The sequence below is a fragment of the Piliocolobus tephrosceles genome, chromosome 6 (assembly GCF_002776525.5).
Source record: "Piliocolobus tephrosceles isolate RC106 chromosome 6, ASM277652v3, whole genome shotgun sequence".
Lineage (NCBI taxonomy): Eukaryota > Metazoa > Chordata > Mammalia > Primates > Cercopithecidae > Piliocolobus > Piliocolobus tephrosceles.
Genome location: NC_045439.1, coordinates 157,038,887 through 157,052,596, shown reverse-complemented (window position 1 = coordinate 157,052,596; position 13,710 = coordinate 157,038,887). Strand labels below are relative to the sequence as shown.

The following is a 13,710-nucleotide window of genomic DNA, read 5'->3' as shown; positions in this document are numbered from 1 at the left end:
AGTTTTCTTTCCCTTGTCCTCACCTTTCTGAAGGAAGCTTTGCCAGTTTTGGTCAGCTATTTAACTTATCCAAAGCGAGTGCTTTGTGTATTTCCCTGCTTGATCTGGACTGCTCTTTTCAAGCTGTTTTCTCCGTTTCTCCTTCTATTTTCATATGCTTTTAGTATTTATTTTTCCTCCGCTCTTGTTTCTTGTCTGTAGCTGTTTTTTCAGGAGCTGTTTTTATATTTCCAGCTTTATTTTTCTCCTATTAAAAAATAACCACCAACATATTCGACTTTTTTTTTTCTTTTTTTTTGAAACAGAGTCTCGCTCCGTAGGCCAGGCTGGAGTGCAGTGGCGGGATCTCGGCTCACTGCAAGCTCCGCCTCTCGGGTTCACGCCATTCTCCTGCCTCAGCCTCCCGAGTAGCTGGGACTACAAGCACCGCCACCACGCCCGGCTAATTTTTTGTATTTTTAGTAGAGATGGGGTTTCACCGTGTTAGTCAGGATGGTCTTGAGCTCCTGAACTCATGATCCACCCGCCTCGGCCTCCCAAAGTGCTGGGATTACAGGTATGAGCCACTGCACCCGGCCGATATTCGACTTTTTCAACAACCTCGCAAAACTGGAACGGAAGAAACTGCACAGTAGCTAGTGAGTGGGCTGCTATGTCTATGGCCAAATGCACGAAGACGCAGAGCAATCCCCACCTGCATTCCAGTGAGCTTTAGTAACACAGCACTTTACGACCTGGAATGCATTCTTTGACAGCACAGACTCTTATAGTGATGGTTTAGTTCCCAAACTAATTCGCAAAGGTAGCACGGAGAGCTGGGTTCTCAAGCTAACAGCTCAAGAGAAGCAAGCCCTCCACAGCATTTAGATTCTAATAGGCTTCCGGGACATGCCAGAGGCAGCCTCAGCTCTGAGCTGCTAATGACAGCAACTGGACTGAGGACAGAGGGCCCAGAGACCGACGAACAGTGGAAAGGAAGGGAAACATCTCTCCAGTGAGGATCACTTTTCTCTCTTTTCTCGTCAACTACCAGCCTATCTTGCCAGGGCTGTCACCTGCACTGAGATAGCAGAGGCTCCAACAGAAGGGGTGAGTGTAGGCATAGCAAGGCAAGTGAGGAGCGAAAAGGAAGGTCCAGCTGCTAAGCCAGCCAGGAGGATGAACACCTGGCAGAAACCATTATTAATGTGTAACGCAAGGGCTTCGGTGTTCTCATGGCAGGGACTGCTGCAGTTGATATATCCAACCTCTTCAGATAACCAAATGCTCGATTCCAGACCCCGATTCCATTACTAATCACCATCACATGGATAAAATAAGTGGGAAATGCTGATATTAAAGTATTGCTAGTATGTACGCAATGCAAGCAATTTGCTTTAAACCTGATATCATTGCTAGTATTCGGATTGGATTATAACAAGACATTGATACTAGCTATTTAAAAACTGCTTTTATAGTAACTCTCAAACCTGTACCTCATAGTAAAGCCAGAATACTGGAGACCGGTGTTTGAATATTATAACATTATTAGTTTATACTCAGAAACTGCAGAGATACATTGGAGTAAAAACTACAAATGCAAGGGAAATGACATTAAATAAATGGACTCTGGCTATAATCAACTAACTTGTAACAGACACCTAAGGTTTCAACACTGGCTTTTTTTTTTTTCTTTTTTTTTGAGACAAGGTCTTGCTCTGTCGCCAGGCTGGAGTGCAGTGACACAATCTTGGTTCGCTGCAGCCTAACACTGACTTCTTACCTTGATCTCCTCTGGGGCCAGGTGAGCTGCATCACTAATACTCACTGGTGCTACTCCCTCCATGGCCATGGAGGGCAGATTTGGCACAACTTTAATTTCTGGTACAGGCTAGAAAACACATAATACCGTCAATGGGAAGCCAGAAAGGGCTCTAACACAAAATGTGTGAATTGTGAACCTAGTAACTTAAAGTATAACATATAAAATACTTTATGGAGATTATCTTTTTTTATTATTATTATTATTATTATTATTATTATTATTAAGATGGAGTCTCACTCTATCACCCAGGCTGGAGTGCAGTGATACGATCTCGGCTCACTGCAACCTCTGCCACCCAGGTTCAAGTGATTCTCCTGCCTCAGCCTCCTGAGTAGCTGGGATTACAGGTGCCTGCCACCACGCCTAGCTATTTTTTATATTTTTAGTAGAGACGGGGTTCACCATTTTGGCCAGGCTGGTCTTGAACTCCTGACCTGGTGATCCGCCGCCTCGGCCTCCCAAAGTGCTGGGATTACAGGCCTGAGCCACCATGCCCGGCCAAGATTATCTTTTTTTCACTTGCTTGCAAGTCAGCAAACCTAGTGGAGATTACTTAAAATGTTAGATATGGTGACAGCCAAAGTCCTAAGCAGACTGGCATGATGGCAGTGCTGAGGGGCAGCACAGGCTGCTTCAGGATCCCATAAGACCTGGGTATTATAGGGTTTTCTGTCTCAAAACTATTCCAACAGTATGTATTTCTACACTGTTACATTTCCACCATCTTCAAACACCAGTTCTTCCATCTCTTCCTTAACTATTCCTATCTGCCATGCATGTGGACATTCTCAAACAACCACAAATACTGTTTGGTAAGATGTATTGATTTCTGTTACTATTATCTTGACTTTGCTTACAGAAAAAAGCTAGCTCTAAGAAGTATATGGAAAAAGATGCAAGGAAAGATGTTTATGAGAACGAGAGTCAAATATAGGCTCCTGATACATTTGCCATCTTTCGGCTACTGAAAACATCTCTATAAACACCAATATGAAATCATATTGAACTATTTTGAAAAACTAAAACGGTATCAAAATAAATCAAACCTATCAATTACAAAGAGGGGGAAAGAATGCAATGTTAATTGAAGGACCATCTGCTTCAGTTTTTTGTCTTTTTTTTAAAAGAACTGCCTGAGAAATTCAGTCGTTAAAACAGGTTTCATTCTGATCCTGGGATTAAAACGGCGACTATATATTACAGTTGCAGTAGCGCTCTTTCTTCCTTATCACCGTCCTGTCCATGGACTTATTTGCTCCAGGAAACTTCACAAAAAACAAAAACAAGCCATAAACACAATAGGATCCTGGATTCCAAGTGAGACAAAACTGAGTGTGTGAAAGAAATCATTTCTTCCGCTGGACCACCAGGGGAACAGTTACTAAGAATACTGTGTGCCCTTCTAGCATTTAAAGAGAAATATGGAGAAAATGGGCCGGGCGCAGTGGCTCACACCTGAAATCCCAGCACTTTGGGAGGCTGAGGCGGGCGGATCACGAGGTCAAGAGATCGAGACCATCCTGGCCAACATGGTGAAACCCCGTCTCAATTAAAAATACAAAAATTAGCTGGGCATGGTGGCACGTGCCTGTAGCCCCAGCTACTTGGGAGGCTGAGGCAGGAGAATCACTTGAACCCGGGAGGCAGAGATTGCAGTGAGCCGAGAGTGCGCCATTGCACTCCAGCCTGGGCAACAGAGTGAGACTCTGTCTCAAAAATTTAAAAAGAAAGAAAATGAGAGTCCAAAAAGCCACAAAAAATGATGGCTGTGATTGGTAAATGAAGTTTACAGAGATGGTGTGTGAAATACCAAGCTGAACATGAAAAAGGTAGTATCAAGGAGAACCTACACTAGCAATTCCACGTTTCTTATGGTGGAAAAAAGGCTTTTCATTTGGGGCACATAGACACAAATACATACACTTCTCCTTCACTTTCCAATACTCCAAGGAATGTCTAAGGGTTTCCCTGCATTAGATCCCGGCTAGTGTGAGGGACACAGTGGAACAGTAGATGCACTTTGTGCTGCCTGAAGTAGAGAGCAATGAACAACCAGCCAATGACTGCAAATGTGCAGCGCACCTATGAGGAAAAGGAGCCGGTGGTGACACATGCAGTGAGGTGGAAGGGGCTTTCGACCCTAGGTAAGGAGCCAGGGAACATCTGCGAGGAGGGAAAGGCGTCTAGCCTGGGCAAACAAAGGAGCCAGCCATGCAAAAAATGAAATGCAGCCTACTGGGTCAGGGGAAGAGCACAGCAAGAAGGAGCAAGGGACTTGGCCTGCTTCAGGAATTGGAAGATCAGTGGGGCTGTGGGTAGCAAGCCTGGGAGACCAAATGGGCTGGAAGAGCCAGATCACACAAGTAAGGCCCAGAAAGGGCCCATGTCCTTCACATCAGTAAGACCTGCTGGACAAGAAGAGCTGAGAAATTCTACTCATCTCTTCACCTGTTTATTTTACATTTAGCACTTTGGGAATCTAAAGATGGCTCCTGCCATCACGAACTTACTTGCATGTAATTACAACTGGATTAAAAACATCCATACACATAAACAATAAAACAGTAATAAAAGCTTACTGTCTGAGAAGACAAAATATTTGCATAGAAAAAAATCACCTACCCATCAACTAATCAGAAAGGAGCTTGGAGATTACCTCTTCTGTACAGATGGAATGTGAAGTGATTGCCTGTATGACAAAGCTAGTTAGGAGCAGAACTCAACTCAGGTTCTGACTTCTAGACTAGTTCTTAATCCATGACATTACATTTCAGACAAGAACACAGGCACCAAGGGGCAACAGGTGAGCAGGGACCAAAGGATGGTACAAGCATGTTTTATGCATTCAAAGAAGGTGGTGAGTAGGAGACGAGGCTCCAAGGAGTAGATAGGTATTGAGCCAAGTCTGGGTGACAATCAAACGGACAGGGGAGGAGCGTTTGAGAGGGTTGGGCCTGGTGAGGGAACACCATGCAGTGGAAAGAGCACGGACTCATAGTTCTCACCCTCCCACCCCCTAAACTTTGATTTTCTCACTCGCAAAATGGAAAATATAGTACCTGCCTCTGTGTTGTGTGCATTAAGTGTTAATGTATGTAAAGGACCTAGTATGACACATAGCAGACACTCAATAAATGCTGGGTATAGATATCCAAATGTCTCCAAACCCATTATACAATGAAAATGCAACAGAAGACTGAGAGAGTGAGGGGGGAAAGGGGCCCCTGTGGCTATGGCTGAGGGTCTGGCACGGGCCCACTGAAGATCTGGGTAGAGCCAGAACTGTCATGGGACCAGAAGTGAGTTCTCCTTATGGAGACCGTGCCTTGGAATTTACAGGGAACTGCTGCAGGTTTGTATCCTGAAACAAAGTCAAGAGCTATCCGAAAGGCTCAAAGCGATTAAGGTCACCCTCCTCTAGCTACACAATGAACTGTTAACACACGTACTGGTTTAGGGATAAAGTGGCAGTTTGAGAGGGCATCCAATTTTAAAAAGAGGGAATCCATCATCTGAATTTCTGTGTACTCTGGATTTTCTTCTTCCGCTGTTTTTTGCTTAGGAAATAAGTTCAACAACATCAAACTATGAAGCTTGATATGTATCACAGGACAAAACACTAAAGGCAAGTGAGGGTATTCCCAATTTCTCATCACCAGAGCTTCAGCTACGAAGAAACATTCCACAAGCAAAATTAAAAGTAGCAGTACTAGATGGTTCCAGCTCCTACCAAAGGAAAAATGTGATGTGCATATTAGGAGCTACAGTAACCATTACCTATAACATGCAAAATGTAAAATGTAATTCCCTTGGTATTTACTTCTGTAGAGAACTAAGCCATTCCCCCCTAGGATGGCTACAATTTTTGTTAAAAGAAAACAGTGTGTGATAACAAGTGCTGGCAAGGATGGAGAAACTGGAACACTTGTGCATTGTTGATGGGGCTGTAAAATGATGTAGCCACAATGGCAACAAGCTTGGCAGGCAGTTCCTCAAAAAGCTAAACAGAGAAGGCTGGGTGCGGTAGCTCATGCCTGTAATCCCAGTACTTTGGGAGGCCGAGACGGGCGGATCATGAGGTCAGGAGATCAAGACCATCCTGGCTAACACAGTGAAACCCTGTCTCTACTAAAAATACAAAAAATTAGCCAGGCATGGTGGTGGGCGCCTGTAGTCCCAGCTACTCGGGAAGCTGACGCAGGAGAATGGTGTAAACCTGGGAGGAGGAGCTTGCAGTGAGCTGAGATGGCACCACTGCACTCCAGCCTGGGGGACAGAGCGAGACTCTGTCTCAAAAAAAAAAAAAACAAAAGAAAAGAAAAAGAAAAAAAAGCTACACAGAGAATTACCATCTGGCCCAGCAAGCACTCCTAGGTGTAAAACCAAGAGAATTAAAAGCAAGTACTCAAACAAATACATGTGCACAGCACAATTAGCAGTCAAAAGGTGGAAACAGCCTGAATGCCCATCAACGGATGAACAGATAAACTGGAGTACATACACACAATGGAATACCATACAACCATAAGAAAGAAACGAAGCTCTAACAAATGCCACAGTCTTGAAAACATGATGCTAAATGAAAGAAGTCAGAAATGAAAGGCTGCATATTGTAAGGCTCCATTTATATCAAATATCCAAAATAGGCAAATCCACAAAGATAGGATGCAGACTGGGGATTGCTGGGTCTGGGGCTAGTGAGGAAAGGGCAGCAACTGCTTCGTGGATATGGGACTTTACTGTGGGCTGATAAAAAAGAACTAAAGTGTTAATACAGACTTCATAAAATTATCCAAATATCCCTTTGGATTGTAGGGACTTTTTTTTTTCTTTTATTTACATATAATATGTTAAAGGTTTATTCTGACAAATCACATTGAAAAAATTGACAGCAATTTAAACTCTACTGAAGAGAAAAAGTAAATTTCATACTTCTCGCTCTGCTCCCCTAGGACCCAAATGCTTATTCTAAATGGCTAAGAGGGCTTTTTGTTTGTTTGTTTATTAAGACATGAAAAAAACAAAACAAAACAAAACAAAAAAAAAAAAACACCAGAACCAGGAAGCAACAGGCTCACTGCCTCCTGACCCCGATGCCAGAGATGCATCCAGGTCTGTTCCAATGTTCCTTGTCAGCACTCACCTTCCAGGCATGGCCAGGAATTACGCTACCACTGCTTCTTACTATTTTAACTTACACCACACTGAAAAAAAATCCTAACCGTGTCCTCTCACCTCATTCTAGGTAATAATATCTGTAAAATCAAATATTTGCTAGACAGCATTTTTCTGAGCCACATTACATACACAACTGTGAGTAGAGGCTCCTACACGTACTGTTTACCATCATTTCACGTCTAGAATTAGCCTAGTTCATTAATACACTAGAACTCCAAGTCCATCCTCAAAAACTTCTGAACTGGCTATTGACTTCTGAGAGAGAAATGAAACTGACATCTAGGGCAGGCACAAGCTGTTGCATTACATATTTAATTTTCAACTCTCGTGGTCACCAAATACTTCCCACATCTACTGGATCTACTCAAAGATTAAAATGAAACTGTATGCATTCTCCTTCAGCTACCCAACTTGGATTGCCAAGGCAGCCAGGAAGAATTTAAATTCGAATCTTTTCAGTTCTTCAACTTCACAGTGGCATCAGGGCAATTTGCTGTTGCTACCTGAGTGGCATTCATTAACAAAATCTGGTAGGAATCATAAATGGTTTTTGCAGAATAAAAATGCCATCTGATCCCCAAGCACATATTAACCGCATTCCCAACAAATCAAATGTGAAGGAATAATTCAATTATTATATCAGAATATAATATTCCTGGGAATATGACCTTGCCCTGCTATTTAACCAGAGATTTCTTTAAGTGAAAGAAAAAACAGACCTTAAATGATAATGAATTCATCATCATGTAAAACATACCAGTAACTTCAAAATATCAATGAGAAACAACTTTAAACTTGCAGCACCACCATAATAATTGCTATAAAGTTAATAATTAGTTGTAAAAGTGTCAGGTGACCACAGGCTAATTGCAAAGCGAATTCCCCCAACCCCTCACATTCAGTAGGACTATTATAATCTTTCTATTCCTAGCATGTTCTATTTTATACTTAAATGAGGTAATCGAAGAACTCAAGATTCCTGTTTCATGATTTCAACAGTCACAAAAAGCCTAGTTCTCTACTTCTACTTCTTTAATAATAATGGTTTTGCCTTACAGGCTTTCTCACCTGGTTGAGTTTGGTGTCCTCCTGTTCATAAATTTCAGCAATGCTCAATTTACTCTTCTCATGGACTAATGTTAAATGCTTTTTATACTAATATGCATCCTCTTTAGGTTTTTCTTTACGAACTACATCATCCCAAGCCTGAAACATAAAGGGCAGGTAGAACACGAGTTAACAAAACCTATAATTTCTTTCTAGGTTTACTTAAAAATCTTCCTCTGGAATATTTACTATTATTATTATTATTAAGGAATATTTATTATTATAACAAATATTAATATATTAATAAACTATCATCACTATATTATTATGAGTAAATTATTATAACTATATCAGAAGTATTATTTGTTATAATAAATAATAAATATTTATTATCATTATTTATTATTTCAGAGTAAGCAAACTGTAGCAAAAAGAAAATTTTCAACTTCTGAAATAACTATTCAAGTCACCAAGAATAAGCATTAGGAAAGCAAAGAATGCATAACTCAAATATCCTTTTCTGTTTTTGTTTTAAATGAGTATTTCTCCTGGTTACCAACTTTAATTCTTCATTTCCCCATCACAGTTTGTTTAAAAGTCAAGCCTTGAGTTAGTTTATCATGTTTCATTTCAAATTTTAAGATATTCTGCACATGATACTCATCCTTCAACTCCTTTCTATTTTAGACCCAGAAGTGTAGGCAAACATTATACACATGTTATAAAGCCATCTAGTAAGGTACATGCCATATATCTGAGTTTTATTCTAAGTTTACAAAAGCAGATCAATTCTTCAGCAAAAACCACTAGGTTTGTAACATTTGAAAAAAATACACCATTGAGAAATGGTTTGAAAATTGTAGCACTGGCCGGGCGTGGTGACTCACGTCTATTTGTAATCCCAGCACTTGGGAGGCCAAGGAGGGTATATCACGAGGTCAGGAGATTGAGACCATCCTGGCTAACACGGTGAAACCCCGTCTCTACTAAAAATACAAAAAAAATTAGCCAGGCATGGTGGCAGGCGCCTGTAGTCCCAGCTACTTGGGAGACTGAGGCAGAAGAATGGCGTGAACCCAGGAGGAGGAACTTGCAGTGAGCCGAGATCGCACCACTGCACTCCAGCCTGGGCAACAGAGCAAGACTCCATCTGAAAAAAAAAAAAAAAAGAAAAAAAGAAAATTGTAGCAGTATCACAATGCTATGGTCCGAATATCCCCTCCAAAACTCATGTTGAAACTTAATTCCTGATGCGGCAATACTGAGATGTGGGGCTTCTAGGATGTGACTGGATCACCAGGGCTCTGCCCTCTTGAATGGCAGTCCCATTTATGGATTAATGGGTTATCGTGGGAGGGGGAAATGGTGGCTTTCAAGAAGAGGAAGAGAGACCTGCATGTTAGCACACGCAGCCCTTTCACCATGTGATGCCCTGTACTGCCTCAGGATCCTGCAGAATCTCCACTAACAGGAAGTCCCTTTGACCTTGGACTTCTCAGCCTCCATAACTGCATTCCTTTTCTTTATAAGTTACCCAGTTCAGATCTTCTGTTATAAGCAAGAGAAAGAAGACTAAGACATATACTGAGTGATTTGCCACACCAGCTACTGAGCCTAAGCCAAGGGTCCTGGGTGCGACCACCACGGGTCAGACACCAGCTTCATCGGATACCGCCCAAAAGGTGAGCAAGACTCATGAAAAAAGATCGTGGTTTCTGGCTCCTCCAGGCACAGTTCTCGTCTTTCCTGGGTACTAAAGAAGAGCAGCACCCCACACAACAAAAGTTGACTGGGCAGCCTACACTTAAGGCTTGTGAACATTAAGTGAAAATAAAAAGCAGCAGTCTACTCTCAAAATACTGTCTTTTTTTTTTTGAGACACAGTCTTGCTCTGTCACCCAGACTCGAGTGCGTCCCTCTATATTCTTCTGGATTTTCTGTATAGACAATCATATGGTCTGCAAATACAGGTAGTTATTTTCTTTGCAATTAGAAAATTTTATTTCCTTCGTTTCTTGTTTTTTTTTTGAGACAGAGTCTCGCTCTCTCACCAGGTTGAAATGAAGTGCAGTGCAGTGGCATCATCTCGGCTCACTGCAGCCTCCACCTCACAGGTTCAAGAGATTCTCCTGCCTCAGCCTCCTGAGTAACCCACCACACCCAGCTAATTTGTGTGTGTGTGTGTGTGTGCGTGTGTGTTCTTTTTTTTTGCTTTGTTTTGTTTTATTTTGTTTTTTGTAGAGATGGGGTTTCACCATTTTGACCAGGCTGGTCTCTGACTCCTAACCTCAGATGATCTGCCCGCCTCAGCCTCCCAAAGTGCTGGGAGTACAAGTGTGAGCCACGGAGACTGGCTGATTTCTTTTCTTTTCTTTTTTTTTTTGAGGTGGAGTCTCATTCTGTCTCCCAGGCTGGAGTGCAGTGGCACAATCTCCGCTCACTGCAACCTCCACCTCCCAGGTTCAAGCAATTCTCCTGCCTCAGCCTCCCAAGTAGCTGGGATTACAGGTGTGTGCCACCACACCCAGCTAATTTTTGTATTTTTAGTGGAGACGGGGTTTCACCATGTTGGCCAGACTGGTCTCGAACTCCTAACCTCACGTGATCCACCCGCCTTGGCCTCCCAAAGTGCTGGGATTACAGGCGTGAGCCACAGCGCCCAGCATCTCATGACCTTAAAAACATGGCAATTTCATATGTATTAGCCTAACACATTGCCTAGGACCTCCAGTGCCATGTTCAATAAAGACAGTGATAGAAGGTACCCTCGTCTACGTGCTAACTTTGATGAAAATGAAAAATGAAAATTTCTTCTAAAAATTTACTATTAAATATGATAGTTGCTATACAGTAAGGGAGATAGGGCCAGTGTGGTCATGCACACCTGTAATTCCAGCACTTTGGAAGGCTTCGGGGTAGGATTGCTTGAGCCAGGGAGGTGGAGGTTGCAGTGAGCCAAGATCTTAATACTGCATTCCAGCCTGGGTGGCAGTGAGACCTTGTCTAAAAAAAAAAAAAAAATGCTAGCTTGCTAATAGTGCATTATCTGATGTTGACTCTGCCCTTGCATTATTATAATAAAACCTAATTCACAATGATGTATTATTTGTGTGTGTGTGTACATTGCTGTATTTGACTTGGTATTATTTTATTTAAAATTTTGGAATTCATGTTCATAAAAGTTAATAATAGCTAACATCTTTTTTCTATGTTCTCGGTATTGTTAAGTTAGTTTCCTTAAGTTATTTCATTTCATCCTAGAAGGCTTCTTGTAGAGGTTATTTCCCCCTTTATCTACGAGGGAGTTAAGCCACAGTGAAGGCGAGTCATTTTCCCTAAGGTCACAGGGAAGATACACAGTGGCGGCAGGGGTAGAAATCCGGATTGCCTGGCTCCGGAGGCCGAGCACTAAGCACTGCCCTGTGCCCTCTCCCTGTGACAAAGACTCGTCATTCAGACTGTTCTACCGTGAACTGTGCTTGTACAACCTTGTTCCAGTTTCGTACCAAGATTATATTATTCTCGATAGATAATTAGATCGCTCGTCTTTTACTTTTATTTAAAGAAATACTTGTCAAATTTTTATAAAAACCTATTTCATCCTATCACCTTTGCTAGACTGACTTTAACAGTTTTGCAGTGGCCTCCAGGATGTACAACATTTGCAAGCTCCTGTCCTGGGGACATTGGGGAGGTATACATCCCATAAAGCCAGGGATACAGACCACGGATCAGCAGCAGACTCCCCCACCCTCCAGCATCCTTTCTTTATTTTGAGATGGAGTCTCATTCTTGTTGCCAAGGCTGGAGTGCAGTCGCATGATCTCAGCTCACTGCAACCTCCGCCTCCTGGGTTCAAGTGATTCTCCTGCCTCAGCCTCCCGAGTAGCTGGATTTACAGGCACCCACCAGCACACCTGGTTAAGTTTTTTGTGTTTTTAGTAGAGACGGGGTTTCACCCTGTTGGGTGGGCCAGGAGTTGGCCAGGCTGGTCTCCAACTCCTGAGTTCAGGTGATCCACCCACCTCAGCCTCCCAAAGTGCTGGGATTACAGGCATGAGCCACCACTCCTGGCCAACATCCATTCAGTTACTGGGGTACACCCAAGTTCCCAGCTTCCAGCTAGGAGTCATTTGGTCCCCCTTTATCCCAAAAGACCTGGCATTGTGTTTGGTTTCCAAAGCCCAGCAGGGTCCAGGCTCTTCAGCCTACAACTACTTTGCATTTCTTTTCTGCCTTTCATTCATGGAGATTATTAACTTATTTTCCAGCCTGGGCATGTCTTTTTAATTTTTAATTTTAATTTTTATTTTTTGAGATAGAGTCTCCCTCTGTCGCCCAGGCTGGAATGTAGTGGCAGGATCTCGGTTCACTGCCACCTCTGCCTCCCAGGTTCAAGTGATTCTCCTGCCTCAGCCTCCTGAGTAGCTGGGACTACAGGTGTGCACCACCATGCCAGGCTAATTTTTATATTTTTAGTAGAGATGGGATTTCACTATGTTGGCCAGGCTGGTCTCCAACTCCTGACATCAGGTGATCCGCCTACCTTGGCCTCCCAAAGTGCTGGGATTACAGGCGTGAGCCACCTCACACGGCCTTTATTTACTTTATATATCTCATCTATTACTGCTGCAGTTTGCAGAGGAGAGGATGCCCTCAACTCTAACTTCTCCAAACCATCCCAAAGGGGATGTCTGCTCCATGTCAACAGCGTTGTTTCTTTTAAAGACCATATGTCAACATGCCAGAGTATAGCAAAAGGATGTCGAGGGAGCAATATGAAAGCAAGCCTGAGAGTCCTGGAGAGAAGGTGGCAGAGCTGCCCTTTGAAGGTGGTCACTCCCTCAGACCCTGCCCTTCCTGCCTTGTTCCTCCAGTTGTCAGATTTGCTATTGGGGCCCTCACGGGGGCAGCGGGGGGCTGGCCTGGGAGGGAGATGGAGAAGCTGCCAGAGCTTCTTTTGGATCCAGAATGGAGGCAGCAGTTCCAGCCAGGTCTGGAGGTGGGGGCTGTCCCCCAGTCCCCAAGGGAATGGTACTGATTCCAAAACGTGGCGAGAATTCCCTGGCCGGGAAAAGGAGGTGCTTGCTCCCTTGAATCACCTGAGCCCAGGCTGGAAGGCCCAAGGGGTAGGATAAGGCCAGCTCACTCCAGCTCTGTCTCCTCCCCTTAACCCTGAGCTGGTCACCCTCCCAGACTCCAGTCCCTTTTCCTAAGTGCCCTCCCTGCAGAGTCTGCACAGAGCCGCGCTCCCTCGCACCAGCTCATCCCACACTGTCTTTTCTTTCAGCAACCACTTGGGTATGAACTTGAGATGATTCATTTCCCTAAAAGCCTCTTTGGGCTGAGGGAAGGTGTGGGTGGCTCAGCAAGGTTTGGACTGGGGGCCGCCTCTTCTCAGAGCCACTGAGATGGCCAGGGCCACCGTCCCTGGTGGGTGTCTGTGTCCTGGGCAGTGGCACTGGATGGCGCCAGCTTTTCAGGCAGCCCAGGTCATCCCCAGTGGTCTGAGAGGCTGGGGGTGCACTGGCTCCTGTTCCCAATAGGGCTGAGGCTCCTTTCTCACCTAAGAGGTGACTGTCTTGAAGAGTGGGCACAGAGGAACCAGCAACCTGGGCGGTGTAGGCACCCAGAAGAACATCTGCAGCTCAGTCTGAGAGAGAAGTCTCCAACACAGCTGT

At 43.7% G+C, this 13,710-nt stretch overlaps 1 protein-coding gene across 1 annotated transcript in view; it reads right to left on the bottom strand.

Annotated features, from left to right (window-relative positions):
* The window catches only part of MPHOSPH10 (M-phase phosphoprotein 10), a 95,754-nt gene that overhangs the window by 548 nt on the left and 81,496 nt on the right, over positions 1-13,710 (bottom strand). The window contains 6 exon segments of the mRNA XM_026448039.1: positions 24-81; positions 83-145; positions 147-247; positions 1,763-1,870; positions 5,254-5,361; positions 8,051-8,188. Coding sequence (XP_026303824.1) covers positions 24-81; positions 83-145; positions 147-247; positions 1,763-1,870; positions 5,254-5,361; positions 8,051-8,188 — 576 coding nt within the window.